At 41.2% G+C, this 16960-nt stretch overlaps 1 protein-coding gene across 1 annotated transcript in view; it reads left to right on the top strand.

The window, feature by feature from the left end:
- phlpp1 (PH domain and leucine rich repeat protein phosphatase 1) overlaps positions 1 to 16960 on the top strand; it is a 101591-nt gene that overhangs the window by 51146 nt on the left and 33485 nt on the right. Inside the window, exon 2 of the mRNA XM_061979552.2 lies at positions 13744 to 13940. Coding sequence (XP_061835536.1) covers positions 13744 to 13940 — 197 coding nt within the window. The remainder of the gene's footprint in view (positions 1 to 13743; positions 13941 to 16960) is intronic.

Genomic DNA, 16960 nt, shown 5'->3' with positions numbered 1-16960 from the left:
CTCCACATGTGTTCATTCATAGTTTTGATGCCTTCAGTGACAATCTACAATGTAAATAGTCATGAAAATAAAGAAAACGCATTGAATGAGAAGGTGCGTCCAAACTTTTGGCCTGAACTGTATATTTATAAATATCTCAACATAGTTTTATTTAAAACAATTGACATTTTTCTAATATGACAAACTTCTTCCGTCACTGCTGAAACTGCTCCACTTTGTTTCTACCCTTATACCTTTTTTAAAAAACATGGCAGAAATAGAAAAATGACTTAGAAGCAAAGACATTATTGTCAGTGTGGTTCTAAACTTGTTGATAGGCAAGTCAGCACGTAGTTACTTGTAGCCAGTGCATGACTATCTTCCTCCTTCAGTACAGTAGCTTCTCATATTATCGCTATTTCCCTAAAGGTCCACATCGCGGTCTTCCTCGCCTCCCCTATTATGCACTCTGTGAGGACATCTGGATCTCATCAAAGAGGATGCTAACTAAAGATCATTAGTTTTGTGGTCCTCATCGATTCTAAATGTCACATTAGCCAACACCTCTATTGTAAGCCGATGTGAGGCAAGAACGAGGCGCAAAGTGTGGAAAGCAACATGTCACCTGCGATGGCCTTTGCCACCTTCCAGCCAGGATCGCCATCCGCCGCCTGAGCGGACAGTTGGCTGAACATGGTCTGTCGCTTCGCATTACTGTCGTCCTCGTCCGTGGATGTGATATGAAGGAGTGAAACGATTGAGGCGAAGCAGCCTTGCTGATGAGGTGTGGGAAGCAAACCTTTCCCTTTCCCCAAGGTAGATGTTTTGGTTTTTGTAACAGAAGGTCAGTACAGCTATTTGTGTCACAGGGTAACAGCTGGTCTTGCTCTGTCTTATCTATGTCACTTCACCACTTTTTGTTTTTTTTTACTTTTCTTTTTTGAATAGTACATACGGTAGCATCATGATAGTAGCTACATTTTCAGCAATAATGAAAGTGAAAGTAGAAACTCACCTCCACTGAGTGTTTTTGGAGATGATTGTTAAAGGTACCCTATTATACAAGATTGACTGGGTAATGACGTTCCATCAGATGTGTCCGCAGAGTCTGTCTGTGAGCACCAAATGTGAGAAAAATGGTCGTCTACCTTTTTGTTTTCCACTACTTTTGAGAGACGAGGAACCTCAAATGGTTGCTTTTAACAGTTCTGGGTTTGAATGATATTGTGAAGAAAAAACTCCATTCTTATGGGCATGGTACTGCTTGTCTCGTTTATACTGCAACCACTTGACGGAGAACCACTTAGTCAATGATAAATAGATTAATAAAAGAGGCTTTATTTGATGTAATTTTAATTATTGCAACAAAAACAGGACAGAGTATGTGCAAAAAAAAAAGACCAGTTGCTTGTGTTAAGATGTTGATACTTATAAATCCGGGGTTTGTGAATGCACCTTGCTTGCAGTGACGGATTATTGGTGCATAATGAAAAAGTGTTGTTGTTGTAGCCCCAGCTGTGTACAATGCTATTAGCATGTTAGGGTCGGCAATAAAGTTTAGAAACACCATTAAGCACTTGATTCCTGAGTCTGCATTCATTTAGCACCGATGGCTACTTCCTTTTTCATTTTGGTTACGACCGTTTATGTCAGAGCTAGGCAAATTAAAGCCCGGGGGTCGCATGCGGCCCGTTAAGCTATTCAATCTGGCCTACCGGACATTTAAGATGGAAACTGTAGCTGCCAATATGATGTGCAGTGATGTTTTCAAAAGACCGTAAGTCTTGAATTATACAAAGTATTTCAATGATTAGAATCTGCGCTTTTGCATGATATACTGGTTACTATGGTAATCTAATTAATTACTATGGTGATCTAATTAGTTACTATGGTAATCTAAGTCACAGCAGCTCAGACGAGGCACCAAGCAGTGTGGGTGGAGAGCGTTTCCACAGAGTGTTTCCAGAGCAGCCAGCCTGAAATGTGGGTGTCGGGGACAGATGTGGAAGGACATTTTTACAACAAAGTTCTAAAGCTTAGTGATGTATCAGATTGTAGGGGGGGTTATTTTTACCCTTCGCGTTCATATTTTGCTGTTTGTTGCATTTCGCTTGATTGTAAAATATGTCGATCGAGAGGGGTTGTGACATTCATATTTGGTCAATATTCAGTGTTTTATCGTTCATAGTTATTAATATTGTAAATCCCACATTCTTTATTTTCATGTGCATTCTGGGTGTCTCATTCAGTAAAACATTTTTTAAATTCCATTCCGTTTTTTTAAGGCGGTCTGTCATAAAGTTTTTAGCATTCAATCATTACTGTGAGGTTTTGTATTAGTGTTCCTAAAAATAGATATACTGGCCCCCAGGCACATTTTATTTCTCTATTGCCCCCCAAATCAAAATAATTGCCCAGGCCTGGTTTATGTTGTCACCAGTACCGTTATGGAACCGAGTTTCGGTACCCATTTTAAACCGCCCAAAGTCCAGCATCAAGATTTTGAAAAACCCACCTTCAATACACTATTGTGGATCTTATGAGACTTTATTTTTTATTTTTGAGAAACCGTATATTATTGTTGTGAATACACCGCTACATTTACATGAGTATCATCTATACGAATTCCAATAATACATAACGGAGACTGAGAGATTATTTAGGTCCTTGAGTCTCGCCCTGTGATATAACACATCTGTCGCCCCTTACAGAAGCATCGAATACGTGTGTCCGCGCATGCCTGCTCTGTGACTTATATGGGTCACCGATGCCCTATGGTACAGCGTGCCCCGTTGAATAGCCGAGGTGTGCCAATGTCAGGTTGCATTTAGTGGGGGCCAGGATGATTAACTGAGGATGTGTCCTTGTTATCGCCAACAAAAAAAAAGCAGGATCTAATCTGTTACATGCGCTCCTTGCTAACAATGAAGGATAACAAGGCCAGTGGGAGGACATGTTTCAGACTGGTCAAAAAAACATTAGCGATTGATTGACATTGTATACATTTAACTGTGTCTGAGTGAAACTTTTAGCTGATTAGTCACAATTTAGGCAAGGTGAATGCGATTATAGAACTTTGGACTTCCATAGCAGGCGTGCCTCATTCAAGGCCAGAACCTTCTTCCTCTATTTACACTGCCTCTTTCACCCCAGACGCTTCGAACCACTAACAGGGATGAATGTCCCCACGAAGTCTTTAGTGAGCGTGTGTAAAGCAAAACATTCTCTTCCTCAACCTGTGGAAAAGGAAGGAAGGAAGCCATCTCCAGCAACACACACACTCCTGTCATAGTAGGTCTAGAAATAGCTTTGTTCCGTACACACCTACCTAGCGAGGCCTTTCTCCTATGTTGCAATGACTACTTTTGCATCCTTCCCGGATAATGGATAATGCCCACTACGACTAGCATCATCGCTCCTTAAAATATTCCTGGTGTAGGTGTCGCATGTGGACTACCGTTTGACGTCTGAGCTAAGAGCGAGAGCAACTTCCTCCCAGGGTTATCCAGGAGATGCTGTAGTTCCTGACGCCCCAGCCCTGTAAACAGGATGCTCACGTGGGAGTCCCTCCCATCACCCTGCTTCCTTCGACTGTGCATATTCCCATGGCTCAACCCTCAAGCCTCCTACATCCATGCGAGATGATGCATCAGGTCCATCAACATTTAAAGAGGGGAAGGACACAACGTTTAGTGTCAGTGCGTGTTTGTGAAAGAGGACGGCGAGGAGCAGGGCGCCGGCGTTGTTGCACACTATGCTCCCGTAGGAGAGGGCACGCTCCAACAAAAGGGCCTAAAAATAGTACAAATATACCCATGTGACATATTGAGGCTAAAAGCTTTTGAATAATTGCTCTAATGTCTCACATGCAGTCCCTCGCCCCCACTTGGTAGTTACTGATGTAAGGAGGAGCTAACCAGTTTGCTCACTGTACTTATTGAGATGTTGCACTGATCTCTATGGATATTGGTGGACAGAAAGGTTTTCTTGATCAGCCACAACTTGAGGCCTTGTTCACACTGCAGGTCAATTCCGAGTTTTTGGCACATATGTGACCTCTATCTGATTTTTTCCATGTCGATGTGAACAGTGCAATTCCAGATATTTTTCAAATCCAACCTAGTCCTCTTCTGTATGTGGATATAAATTAGATATGTATTTGATTCGACTGCAGTCTAATCAAATAGCGATAAGCATCTTAATTCTGTGCCAAAATAGACTGTTGCAAAAATAATAAATAGTTGACAAATGAGCAGAAAACAAGCGTAAATAATGTGTTTTAGGAACTCACATCAATGTTCCCCCACTCCTGTCCCGACTGCTGTTCGCCCACACTCACTCTTCGGAGCAGATGTTGAAGCACATGTCCCACAAACTACGAGAGCCAAAATGTTTGGCCTCGTCCTTCTTAATCTTCTACGCGCAGAAAATTTTGACTTTGATTGCACAAAATCCTTGAAATTGACATATATGCGTCAGGACTGAGACCTACTAGAATTTGGCAAACTCTGCAGCACGTTTGACGTTATGTCTGCATGCAGGTCGGATTGCATTCACATCAGACGTCGCTCTATCGCTTTAAAAAATCAGAAATTGACGTCCAACTTTGAGTGTAAACGTAGCCTAAGATATACCTTCTGTAACTAAGAAGAACCATTATAAGATCTGTATTACTTAGAACATGTGCAGTCTGGATTGGCATTTTCTTAGTTAGTCAGTATGATGGAATGCATTTCAACACAACCACCAAAACCGGTCCTTGTATTGGAATCTGTGATTTCGCAATATTTAAAGTAAAAAGAAGTTAGGTGCTGTATACCACAACATAGCAGTGGTTTGGGTTGGAATAATTGTTGATTGTATGAAATAGATTTTTGGATACAGCTTAAAATAATTGAGACAAAATGGAGTGCACAACTTGGCTGCAACCACCAGAGGGGTACAATAACCAGTAACAACTAAAAGAATTCCATGCACGTGGGGATAGGTTGATTGGCAACACTAAATTGGCCCTAGTGTGTGAATGTGAGTGTGAATGTTCTCTGTCTATCTGTGTTGGCCCGAATGCAGCTCAGATAGACTACAGCACCCCCCGCGACCCCAAAAGGGACAAGCGGTAGAAAATGGATGGATGGACTACTCGTCTCAATGCTTGACAGTTGATAACGTTTTTTTTTAACTAGCAATCTCAACCACCAGAAAGAGATGCAATGTGGGTCTTTTTTTCTGCGACAGCATGGACAATAACCCTGCTCACCGATGTTTAATCAACATCTAATGTGAGCCACTCAGTATTTAGTCAAAGTAAACATCCCTCTATTGATTCTGTGGCAAACACAAAGATTAACGGACAAAAGGTTACAGTGGCGTTGATGACCAGAAATTTGGATCCACAAGTTTCAAAAACAGCTTATTTTAGCAGTTGTAATAAGCAAAATGTTTCAGTCCGGCCTTACAGTCGACACCTGAAATATTGAAACGCTCAAGTCCACACATGCTTGTTCTAGACTTTTCCTCCCCCGCTGTTTGTGTTCACACCGAGGTGAAGTATGTGTGAACGAGAGGTCAGGGGATGTGCAACATTTTCCGAGGACAACTGTTGCTTGGTCAGAACTCAGGAAGAGACTTTTTCATCACCAGGCAAAAAGACAAAAGCTTAAATGGATAAAGTAAATAGGAAGAGAATCGACATGGAGGAGGGGCGGTCAGAGGTGGGCGGCACATGACAGGCCTGGGTCCAGCTTTTTACGGAGGTGGAGGTAGACAGAGAGCAGGTGGAGATTTCGACACACCGATAAGGCGGCCGCAGCTGACAGAACGCCTGATAAGCAACCTGTCCGTCAGGTTTGGCAGCCTGCTTGGCGAGGCACGCGCCTGTGCAAGAGAGAACACGAAAAGCGAGTGACGGCAGCTCACCAACTGTAAGAGCATAATTCAGCAGAAGTGCACCTGGCATTGAATTGGAGATTATACTCACTGTAGGCAAATCCTGACTATTCAATTCCAACACGCAAAGTAGGACATGTGAGGCTTACAGTAGCACTGAATGAATTTAGCACAGATGCTAACCCTGCTTTGCAACGCTATTGTAAAAAAAAAAAGTCCTGATTGAACCACTAATAATACACCTATGACTTTTACACTGCAGGCCAAAAGTGGCCCAAATCGATTTTTTTCTAAATCAAATTTTTTTTTGGCTGACTGTTTACACTGCAAATAAAATGTGATTTTTATCAGTCTACAGTATAAACACGCACAGGCCCCAATGTGGCCCCAACGTGGCCTCGACGCCACTTGCTTACGCAAGATTGATTAAGTGAAAACAAAGGAAACTGACTGGATTCCGTAAATTGACTGGATTCCGTAAATTAACAAGGAAGTCGCTACTACTACAAAATAAAATAAAAGTCGCCACCATAGATATGGTCGTCACACCTTAAAATGTGTGTTTTTTTTACTGAGACTTAGACTTAGACAAACTTTAATGATCCACAAGGGAAATCGTTCCACACAGCAGCTCAGTTACAAAGGATGGAAAGGATAATGCACACAAGCGCACAAAAAGAGGGCGAAAACAAAAGGTATAAAGTAGACTAAAATGTACCATAGTAGCAATATAAAATAAAACATATGTAATATTTACGTATTATATATACAGTATATATTATCCATCCATCCATTTTCTACCGCTTATTCCCTTCGGGGTCGCGGGGGGCGCTGGAGCCTATCTCAGCTACAATCGGGCGGAAAGCAGGGTCATACTTCCCAACCTTGAGACCTCCAAATTCGGGAGATTTGGGGGTGAGGTGGGCGGGGTTAAGGGGGAGGAGTATATTTATAGCGAGAATTCACCTAAATTCAAGTATTTCTTATATATATATATATATATATATATATATATATACTGTGTATATATATATATATAATAAATACTTGACTTTCAGTGAATTCTAGCTATATATAAGTATGTATTTTATTATATATATATATATATATATATATATATATATATATATATATATAAATATATATATATACATATAAATAAAATAAAAACGTCAATCAATGTTTATTTATATAGCCCTAAATCACAAGTGTCTCAAAGGGCTGCACAAGCCACAACGACATCCTCGGTACAAAGCCCACATAAGGGCAAGGAAAACTCACCCAAGCGGGACGTCGATGTGAATGACTATGAGAAACCTTGGAGAGGAACATAGAAATAGGCCCTGTTTACACTGCACACCAAATCTGATCCCCCCCCCTCCCTCTAGGGGAGACCGAAAGCAATGGATGTCGAGTGGGTCTGACATAGTATTGTGAAAGTCCAGTCCATAGTAGATCTAACATAATAGTGAGAGTCCAGTCCATAGTGGGGCCAGCAGGAAACCATCCCGAGCGGAGACGGTACAGCAGCGCAGAGATGTCCCCAACCGACTTGAATTTCAGTGTTCATCTATTTACACATATACACACATAACACTCCTCTCTACTCATTGTTGTATTTGAAAGGGCAATGCTTTGCAGCCAGTAGCACAGCCTTTGAAGGAGCATAGGTATGTGCAGTGTAATATTCTGGGTTGGAGTCAATTACCAGGCGAGGTGATAAAGTTACGTCTCTTTACTTCATACTTCAGAACCAACTCCCACACTTGCCGTCAAGGTAAACCGTTGGCCAACCAAAAAGTTCCAACGGTTTACGTTGTATTGCGCACCCTGACGGCAAGTGTGGGAGTCGGTTCTGAAGTATGAAGTAAAGAGCGGAAGTGACGACAGGCTGTCCTCACTCAGGTTCGCACGGACCTGGAGGGGGCGTGCCTTAAGTCCGGCTGGAAATCAGGAGAAATTCGGGAGAATGGTTGTCCCGGGAGATTTTCGGTAGAGGCACTGAAATTCGGGAGTCTCCCGGAAAATTCGGGAGGGTTGGCAAGTATGGGCGGGGTACACCCTGGACAAGTCGCCACCTCATCACAGGGCCAACACAGATAGACAGACAACATTCACACACGAGGGCCCATTTAATGTTGCCAATCAACCTATCCCCAGGTGCATGTCTTTGGAGGTGGGAGGGAGCAGGAGTACCCGGAGGGAACCCACGCAGTCACGGGGAGAACATGCAAACTCCACACAGAAAGATCCCAAGCGCTGGATCGAACCCAGGACCTTCGTATGGTTATGCAGATGCACTAACCCCTCTTCCACCGTGCTGCCCAGTATATATTATATTATGATATGATATTATATTATTATATAATATATACAATATATAACTAATCCCAATTACCATGTACAATATTACAGTATATATAACAGCTGCAGCAAAGCAAGGGCAGCATAAAATAAAGTAGATCCAGCCTAATAAATACAATAGGTGCAGCTGGGATAGGCTCCAGCACCCCCGTGACCCCAAAAGGTACAAACGGTAGAAAATGGATGGATAAACAAAGAGAGGTAGCTAACATAGAAGCGATCAGGTAATAGACAAATATCATCTGTGAAAATAAATTAAAGTAATATAATGTATGAATGGATATATATAGTGTATATATAGTGTAATATATTTGGGAGGGTTCTAATCTTTTTATGGTTGTTTAGTAGAGGAGGCAATCAGGGTGGATTGTTTTTTTTTTCAACTCACATGTAAACAAATACACCACAGTGTCAATTCCAGTACTTCAAAAATCGCGATTTCTTTGGAATCAAAATATGTATTTGTATATTACATATAGCCTATTAATTGCGCACCACTCACGAGGGATGCACCGAAAATTTGGTCATGTAAAAATGACTTTGCTCGCAGAAACCGGATTTTGCCCGCGGGCTGCATCTTTCCCAGTGCACACGAATGACGTAGCTCGCCCAAAGCTGACGAAAAAGTTACATATGGGTCACATTCAGGTCACATTGCCATTTAGACTGAAGTCACATTTGAAAAGATCGGATTTGGTCTGCCTCCTCCTGAATCTGATACAAAAACATTATATTTGAAGCAATTTGGAATGTTTAGACTGGTAAAAAAAAATCCGGTCTGTGTCACTTGAGGCCAAGAAAATCAGATTTGGTGTGCAGTGTAAACAGCGCCTATTTCTATGTTCAGCATAGAACAATAAAACAGTAGACCACAATCAGTTCAGTCCAGGTTGCTTTGATTTATTTGAATTATTAAACCATTTCTGCAACTACAGAGATCTACTCAGCAAGATCTTGGAGACCACAAGGGACATCAGTCTGACAGAACTGATTGAAAGCATGCTTGAAAACAGGCACTTTTTTGTTGAGCTTGGAGGAAACAAAAGCAGGTGGCGAAACCTCAAGAATGGCCTTCCACAGGGAAGTGTGCTTGCACCACTTTTCTTTAACAACTACACCAACGACCAACCAAAAAGTGCACACACTCACCGCTCTATCTATGCAGACAACCTTGGTATCAGTGGATAAGGCACTGACTTCAAAGTGGTGGAAGATAGACTCTCCAATGCTCTGGCAGAGCTCACACTTTACGTGTGCAAGTCCATCTAAGACACAGGTGTGTGCCTTCCACTTGAGAAATTGTGAAGCCAATCTCCAACTGAAGGTCAACTGGTCAGAAACCTCCATCGAACACTGCGAGCACCCGGTCTACGTGGGGTTAACCCTGGATAGATGCCTCTCTTTTAAGACCCACATTGAGAAAACCAAGTGTAAAGTGAGTGCGAGGAACGACATCATCCGCAAGCTCACTGGAACAACCTGTGATGCTAACCCATAGACGCTGAAAACAACCACACTGGCTGCCCAGTATGGGAGCGAGCTGGCCATGCCAGCAAGTTGGACCCCGCCCTCAATGCTTGCTGTCGACTTGTCACTGTCTGCCTAAAACCAACACCTACAGACCGGCTATAAACCCTGGCAGGCATAGTCCCACCAGAGATACGACGAAATGCAGCAAGCAAGAAAGAGTGGCAACAACAATCTCGTGATCAACGACATCCTCTCTTCGTTCATGTGCCAGCCAAAAGCCACATTAAATCCTGGAAAAGTTTCCTGAAGCACGTCCCACCTCTTAAAACACAGAACAAGCAGTGGAGTCACTCGGTGGGAAGAACGACCTGACAACCTCTCACCAGACACAACAATGGAGCTAAAGACAAGCGAGGCACTGCCCCCTGGAGCAGATACCAACTGCGCAGTGTGGAATTGTCTTAACAGACTAAGATCTGGTGTTGGACGAGCTAAAGCCACTCTTGCTAAATGGGGGTACCTGAATGACGGGGGTGCTGTGTGTGACTGGGGCACTGCACCACAGACCATGGAGCACCTCCTGATATGTCCCCTGCTGCAACCGCCCTGCACAGCTTCGGACTTAGCAGAGTTTATTGAGAAGGGACGGCAATTTCGCTAAGCCTTGTAAATGATTGTTTTGTGGACACAACAAGAAAAACACATTTTTGCTAAAAGAAATGAAATACATTTAATTAATCGGCAAACTGATGGCATGAAAAAAAAAAGTTTGTATGTAACATTGTAATTTACATTCTCTTAACTTTCGCACTACATGAGGAGGGCCTAACAAAAGTATAACATAGGGGAGCAAGATTTTTTTATTTTTTTTTACACATATAATTTCTTGCTTCTTAAGACCGATACAAACGATAACTTATTTGTGTTCATTAGCGCCTTGCATGGCAGCTCCCGCCATCAGTGTGTGAATGTGTGTGTGAATGGGTGAATGTGGAAATACTGTCAAAGCGCTTTGAGTACCTTGAAGGTAGAAAAGCGCTATACAAGTATAACCCATTTATCATTTATCATTATCATTTATTATTTTTCAAGTTTAGATTTAACTGTAGTTCGTGCACCCCTGGAGGTATAAACTACTCAACCAAAGGTGGATTTGACTAACTACCTGTAGATTGGTCCTGACAAAAGCCAGTATTTCCAGTTTTTTTTAAAAACATTTTTTAATTTGGGATAGCCCTTTGAGATGCAGCGTTAGGTTTTCAGGGGGTTCCCTACACAAATACACATATAATAAAACACAACAAAAATACACTGCTTTCACACTACACTACACTACACTGTAAATCATTAATGAAAATAGAGAAAAGATTTGGGCCTAAAACTAGGGCTGGGTGATATATCGATATACTCGATATATGGCGTGTTTGTCTCTGTGCTATATAGAAAATGACTATCGTGATATTCGAGTATATGTTCTCACACAGTTGCTTTTAGCTGCAGGCATTACACTGCGTGCGTTTCCCACTCTTTGTTGTCTCTCCTTCTCACAGAGACATGAAAAACAAGCGCACCTTCTTACATACGTCACGTGTGCAACGAGCAGAGAGGTAGCTACATGGTTAACATTAGCTGTGATGCTAACGGTGCGTTGCGTGTGGTAATACAAGAGAGAGAAGGTGTGAATCTGGTAACAAATGGAGGAAGAATTAATTCCCAAGAAAAACAGCACGGGGTCCATCGTCTGGCGGTGGTTTGAATTCAAGCGGGAATATGTTGAACAATTATGCGACAAAAGCGTTGCTGCAAAAAGTAGTAGCACTGCTAATGTGTAGCATAATTTGAAAAGTCACCCGCTAGAGAATGAAGAGTGCTTGAAACTGAATGTCAACATCTCCATTCGGTGCCACACCCACAAAATGCCGAAGCAACAATTTCCACATCAACACTATATGAAAAAAAAATCGACAACAGAAGGATATAACGTCCGCAGGAACCTACCACAGAACAAAGGACATATACTATTTGATTTCCTATTATGCAGCTCATTTTTATTTGACACTTATTGAAATATCTTGTGTGATATCATGCACAAAAGTGCACTTTTATTTGTTTTAAACTATCGTAGTGGCGTTCTGTACAAAAAGTGCACTTTAATTTAGTGTTGTTTTGATTTGTCATCTTTGTGACATCATGCACAAAAGTGCACTAATAGCTTGTTTTAAAATGTCTCTGACAATCTTGCACTTTCTGTTTTGGAAATGACATGTTTGTGGCCCTGCTTAATAACTGTTTAATAAATACAGTTTTGGTAAATTGACTTAGTTGTGATTTCCCTCTGCATTAAAGTTTAAAATGAGCATATATTAATGCAGTATGAACAACAATATTTTAATGTAGACACAGAATCATCCTACTGGTGTGATTATATGCATCAAGTGTTCATTCAAGGCTAAGGCAAAATATCGCGATATATATCATGTATCGTGACATGGACTAAAAATATCGAGATATTAATAAAAGGCCATATCGGCCAGCCCTACCTAAAACAGAACCTTGTGGATCAACTCTATTTGATTGGATTGATAACCATTGACAGAAACATCTTCATATTTGTTGTGAAGGAAAGCATTTTGACTTTGTCCAATATGATGATGGTAAAGTGCTGTCGTCCAGCATCATCATTTCCATGGTGAAATCACAGATTGCTTTAGCCCTCGAGTTGTCTCTGGCAAACTTTTTGCAATTCTCAAACGCCACAGCCATAGGAAAGTCTCTCTATGCGGCTGGCTTTGGGGCGACTCCTTCAACAGCGCAAGTCTTTGTTGGTTTTCAAAACACTGTCAAAGTGACGATAGCGTTTTAGTTAGCTGATAAGGTTTGATGTGTTAAAGTGTGATGTTGTTTGCCTCCTTGTGGAATGTTTGCAGAACATTTGGTGCAAACCGCATGTGAAATGTCTTACTCTGAAACAGAGAAGAAATCCTACACGATTAACGCCATGTTTGTTTACAGTGAGCTTAGGGGAAGTTTACGACAGATTTACAGCATGGAAAGTGAGAGAAAGGGAGCACTTGATTTGCTCACCCTAACCCATTACGGGCAATCTGGTCTCATTGGAGCGTGTGTCGAAGCAATTTTTGTTATCTTAGTTATCTGTGTGACGTCATAATTCCTTATATCCTAATATTGGTCGTGCACCCTTTGTACGAAAATAATTAAATGAAAAACTTTTTAAAAACTTCATTATTAGGCATTGCGAGAGCTGCTGAAGCCTCACGCAATATTTTTATTTCTCACAACTCGTGACAGTGACACGGGATGACAATTCCAAAAACGTTGCTATGATTTGCTCTGATGCATCAAGACTTACAGATATTATTTAAATAATTATCATTGTTATATTTTGTTGTACTCATTTGTGTCGGTGCATGTATCGTTATAGAGTTTTTAAAAAAAAGTTTATTTTACTTCACTGATTGGCTGGCATACATCACAATGTTAGTTTTACTTTTGGTTTCTATTTAGTTATTGTTTTATGTATTACACTCATTATAATGCCACATGGGCAAATTCACAATCTCCACTGTTGTACACAAGGAGTCCATTTTCTACGCCCACTCAAATGACCAAATATGTTTTCATCCTTGCCAAATAAAGGGTTGGAAAAAAAGAAAGTCAAATTACAGTCCCCTATCCATTTTTTCCTTTGGCGTTTCAGTGTGCTTTTTGTCAGCATTCACATGCCCTTTCTGTGGGATTTGCAATTTTTACTTATTATTTTATGTGACTTTTTGTTCTGTTGACTCAGGTCAGCCAACATAGTGATGCAGCATTTACATGTTCTGCGGAAAATATTGAATGATGTTGTTTTGATCAAACACGATTTAATCAATTGTCTTTTTCTTATTTGTCTCTTTCATTTTTTGCATGCCACTTGTATGATATGTGCTACATAAACACAACTCTTCTTCAGAGAACTCAGAGGATGAATATTTACCCAAAAGACCTGCATCATCCCCTCCTCTTCTTTCTTTTCTCCTCCAGGGAAGCCCCAAAACATTGAGAGCTTGGAGCGGGTCCAGCTGTCAGGGACGTACAACGTCCGCAAAGGGAAGCTTCAGCTGCCAGTCAACCGCTGGACCAAACGGCAGGTTATCCTCTGCGGCACCTGCCTCATTGTCTCCTCTGTCAAGGAGAGCCAGACGGGGAAGATGCACATACTGCCGCTGATCGGAGGGAAAGTACGTCACAACGCCTCTACACTGATGCCGAAGCCGTAATGTTCACCTACCGCTACAAAGCAACACCTTATCAGATATATTTTGACCTTCAGCTCATTTACAGTATTTATTTCATCCCTGCAGCTATCAAAGTAGCTTTCCTTAACTATTTTCCAGGGAAGAAAATGTGACCTTTTATCTATGTATCGCTTTATAAAGCTGCAGGATTAGCTCTCAGGGCTCTTCTCCCCTAAGAAAGCCTCTCAGTGCTCACTTTTCACAACCTTTCGTCAACATGCATGTGCCTGCAAATCTTGCATATATGTACCGTACTTAAAATCCTTTCCTTTTCTCAAAACTCGACAGTGCGTCTTATAACCCGGTGCGCTTAATGTACGGAATCAGTTTGGTTGTGCTGACCGACCTGGAAGTTATTTTATTTGATACATTGCGAAATGATACGTGTGACCAGTAGATGGCACTCACACACAAGAGGTACGTGTAGACTGCAATATGACTCAAGTAAACAACACCAAAAATGGTATATGTTCCATTGAAAATATAAAACATTACACACGGCGCTCAAAAATCTATCAACATTTTTTAGTACGACTTTGGTAAGCTATGAAGCCGCACCGCTTGATGGATTGTACTGTGCTTCAACATACGAGTATTATTATGGTGTGTGTGTATAAGGCAAGACATATTATCTGCCATTTTGTTTCACAATATTATGCAAAAGCAACTTTTCTTACCTTCTGGTTCCTGCTGATTTGTATTTGGTATCTGCATAAGTCCTGAAAATTTGCACACTTCCGCCTTTGTAGTCGTAGCCGATAAGTTTCTTCTTTGTCTCTATCTTCTTGTTATGGGACATTCATACTGTTGCCATTTCTAATATAAGTAGTGTAAAGTTCTTACTTATATCTGTCAGTAAACTCTCCATAAAAGCACTAAAACATACCGGTGTAGTGAGTTTACATTATTCACCAAAGGAACGTTAGTTATTAGAGAGTTCCGGTCGGACGTTTTTTCACGGGACACATTTCCGGCGTTGTTGTTGCACTAGTGAGCCACGGATGAGGAGATGCTACTCTGTTATTGATTGGAGTAAAGTCTGAATGTCATTAAAGCAGTTAGCTCCATCTTTTGACACTTCTTCCACACCTGTCCTTGCACGCTACACCGCTACAACAAAGATGACAGGGAGAAGACGCTGTCGAAGATGAGTCACATAACTAAGACCGCCCACAAAACGGCGCATCCTGAAGCGACTGTCAGAAAGCGGCTTGAAGATGATCTGTAAAACATAATCTATGCAACATTTTGACCAAAGAACCACCATCACATGTTATGTAGACCACAAGGAAGTGTTTTACATTTAGAAAAAAAATATTATGACCCCTTTAATGCGCCCTATAATCCGATGTGCCTTTTTTTTATGAAAATAGACCTGAATAGACCCACTCATCGGCAGTGCGCCTTATAATCCGGTGTGCCCTCTGGCCTGGAAATTACGGTACTATAAGTCTGTAAGATGGAGAAGAAGCAATCGTGTTAGTCAAAAGTGCTTCAACAAAGTTTGGTTTTACAAGTTGATCATACATTTGGGTATAAATTGTATCATGTAGTGATGTGTCAAACTATACTGAAGCATGGATTCCTTATGAAACACGATGAGTGATACTGTGTCCCTCGAAGTGTGTGTCACTTTAAGAAAAAGCCATGTGACCGATACAGCTCCGTTGTCATTTGACTGCTAAGTACCAAACTGAGTTTGCCTATTATTTTGGTTCACAAGTGACAGCTTGTACTGAAAGATGTCGAATCATCGATCTGAATGGAACTAAGAAAATAAAACAAATACATAAAACAATAAATAAAATATATACACCGCCTTCCGCCCGATTGTAGCTGGGATAGGCTCCAGCGCCCCCCGCGACCCCAAAAGGGAATAAGCGGTAGAAAATGGATGGATGGATATTTAAATGGAACTAAGAAAAGGGAAAAATCCAAAGTATGGGATAATGCTGATTTGGCAGAACCAAATATGATAATTGGTTTTCTTTCCTTGTTTACTATTTCCCTCATTTACCAGACTTTATAGCATTTTGTATTTCTTTCCGCGCAGCAATACGTAAAAAACAAAAACAAAACAAAAAACATTAATGTGCTAATTTTATTTGCAGGTCAAATGTGACTTTTTTATTTTATTTTATTTTTTTTAATTTTTTTTTTAAATCAACACAGTATCAGTGCGGTGTCAATACAGCTACTGAGTGTGCCATACACTCACTGAGGGTCATTTACTCCTCACTAGTATCAGGCGTTAAGGCCTTAACATCTACCTATTGTTGATCATGTTTACTAATTATATTATATTATTTTAAATATACGTTTTTGTGTTTTACATGCACCTGGGGTTAGGCTGATTGGCAACACTGAATAGGCCCTAGTGTGTGAACGTGAGTGTGAATGGTTGTCTGTCTATCTGTGTTGGCCCTGCGATGAGGTGGCGACGTGTTCAGGGTGTACCCTGCTTTCCACCCGAGTGCGGCTGAGATAGGCTCCAGCCCCGAGAGGGACAAGCGATAGAAAATGGATGGCTGGAAGTGGGTCAAACTTGAGCCTTGATGCTAGAATTTGGTTTAAAGTGATTATTGTAAGCCCAACTGTGAACAGTGTGCGCCTGCAGCTTTAATGCTAATGAGCTGTTTGCCCACGCATGTCTGTTGGAATGCATTCCAGTCACATTTAAACAGCAACATCATGCTAGGTTAGCCTATGCACAGAGGAGAAAGCGCTCAAGTAGTGAAGCCTGCTTTATTATTTTCTTTTTTTTTCCCCCTCATCAACAGTCATGGTCAAAAATGTTGTATTTCAATAACTTTGCCGCTTCATTTTACATTTTTACAGACACATAAAATGTGAGGCAGCAAATTTGTTGAAACACAGAGTTTAGGTAACTCTCAAAACTTGTGGCCAATACTGTAACTCGGGGTGGGTTAATGTTCATGGAGAGGGCAAGTATTGGCACATCC

The sequence above is a fragment of the Nerophis lumbriciformis genome, linkage group LG19, assembly GCF_033978685.3.
Source record: "Nerophis lumbriciformis linkage group LG19, RoL_Nlum_v2.1, whole genome shotgun sequence".
In the NCBI taxonomy this organism is placed as follows: Eukaryota; Metazoa; Chordata; class Actinopteri; order Syngnathiformes; family Syngnathidae; genus Nerophis; species Nerophis lumbriciformis.
The sequence above is the reverse complement of the archived record's forward strand: the minus strand, read 5'-3'. Positions and strand labels throughout refer to the sequence as shown.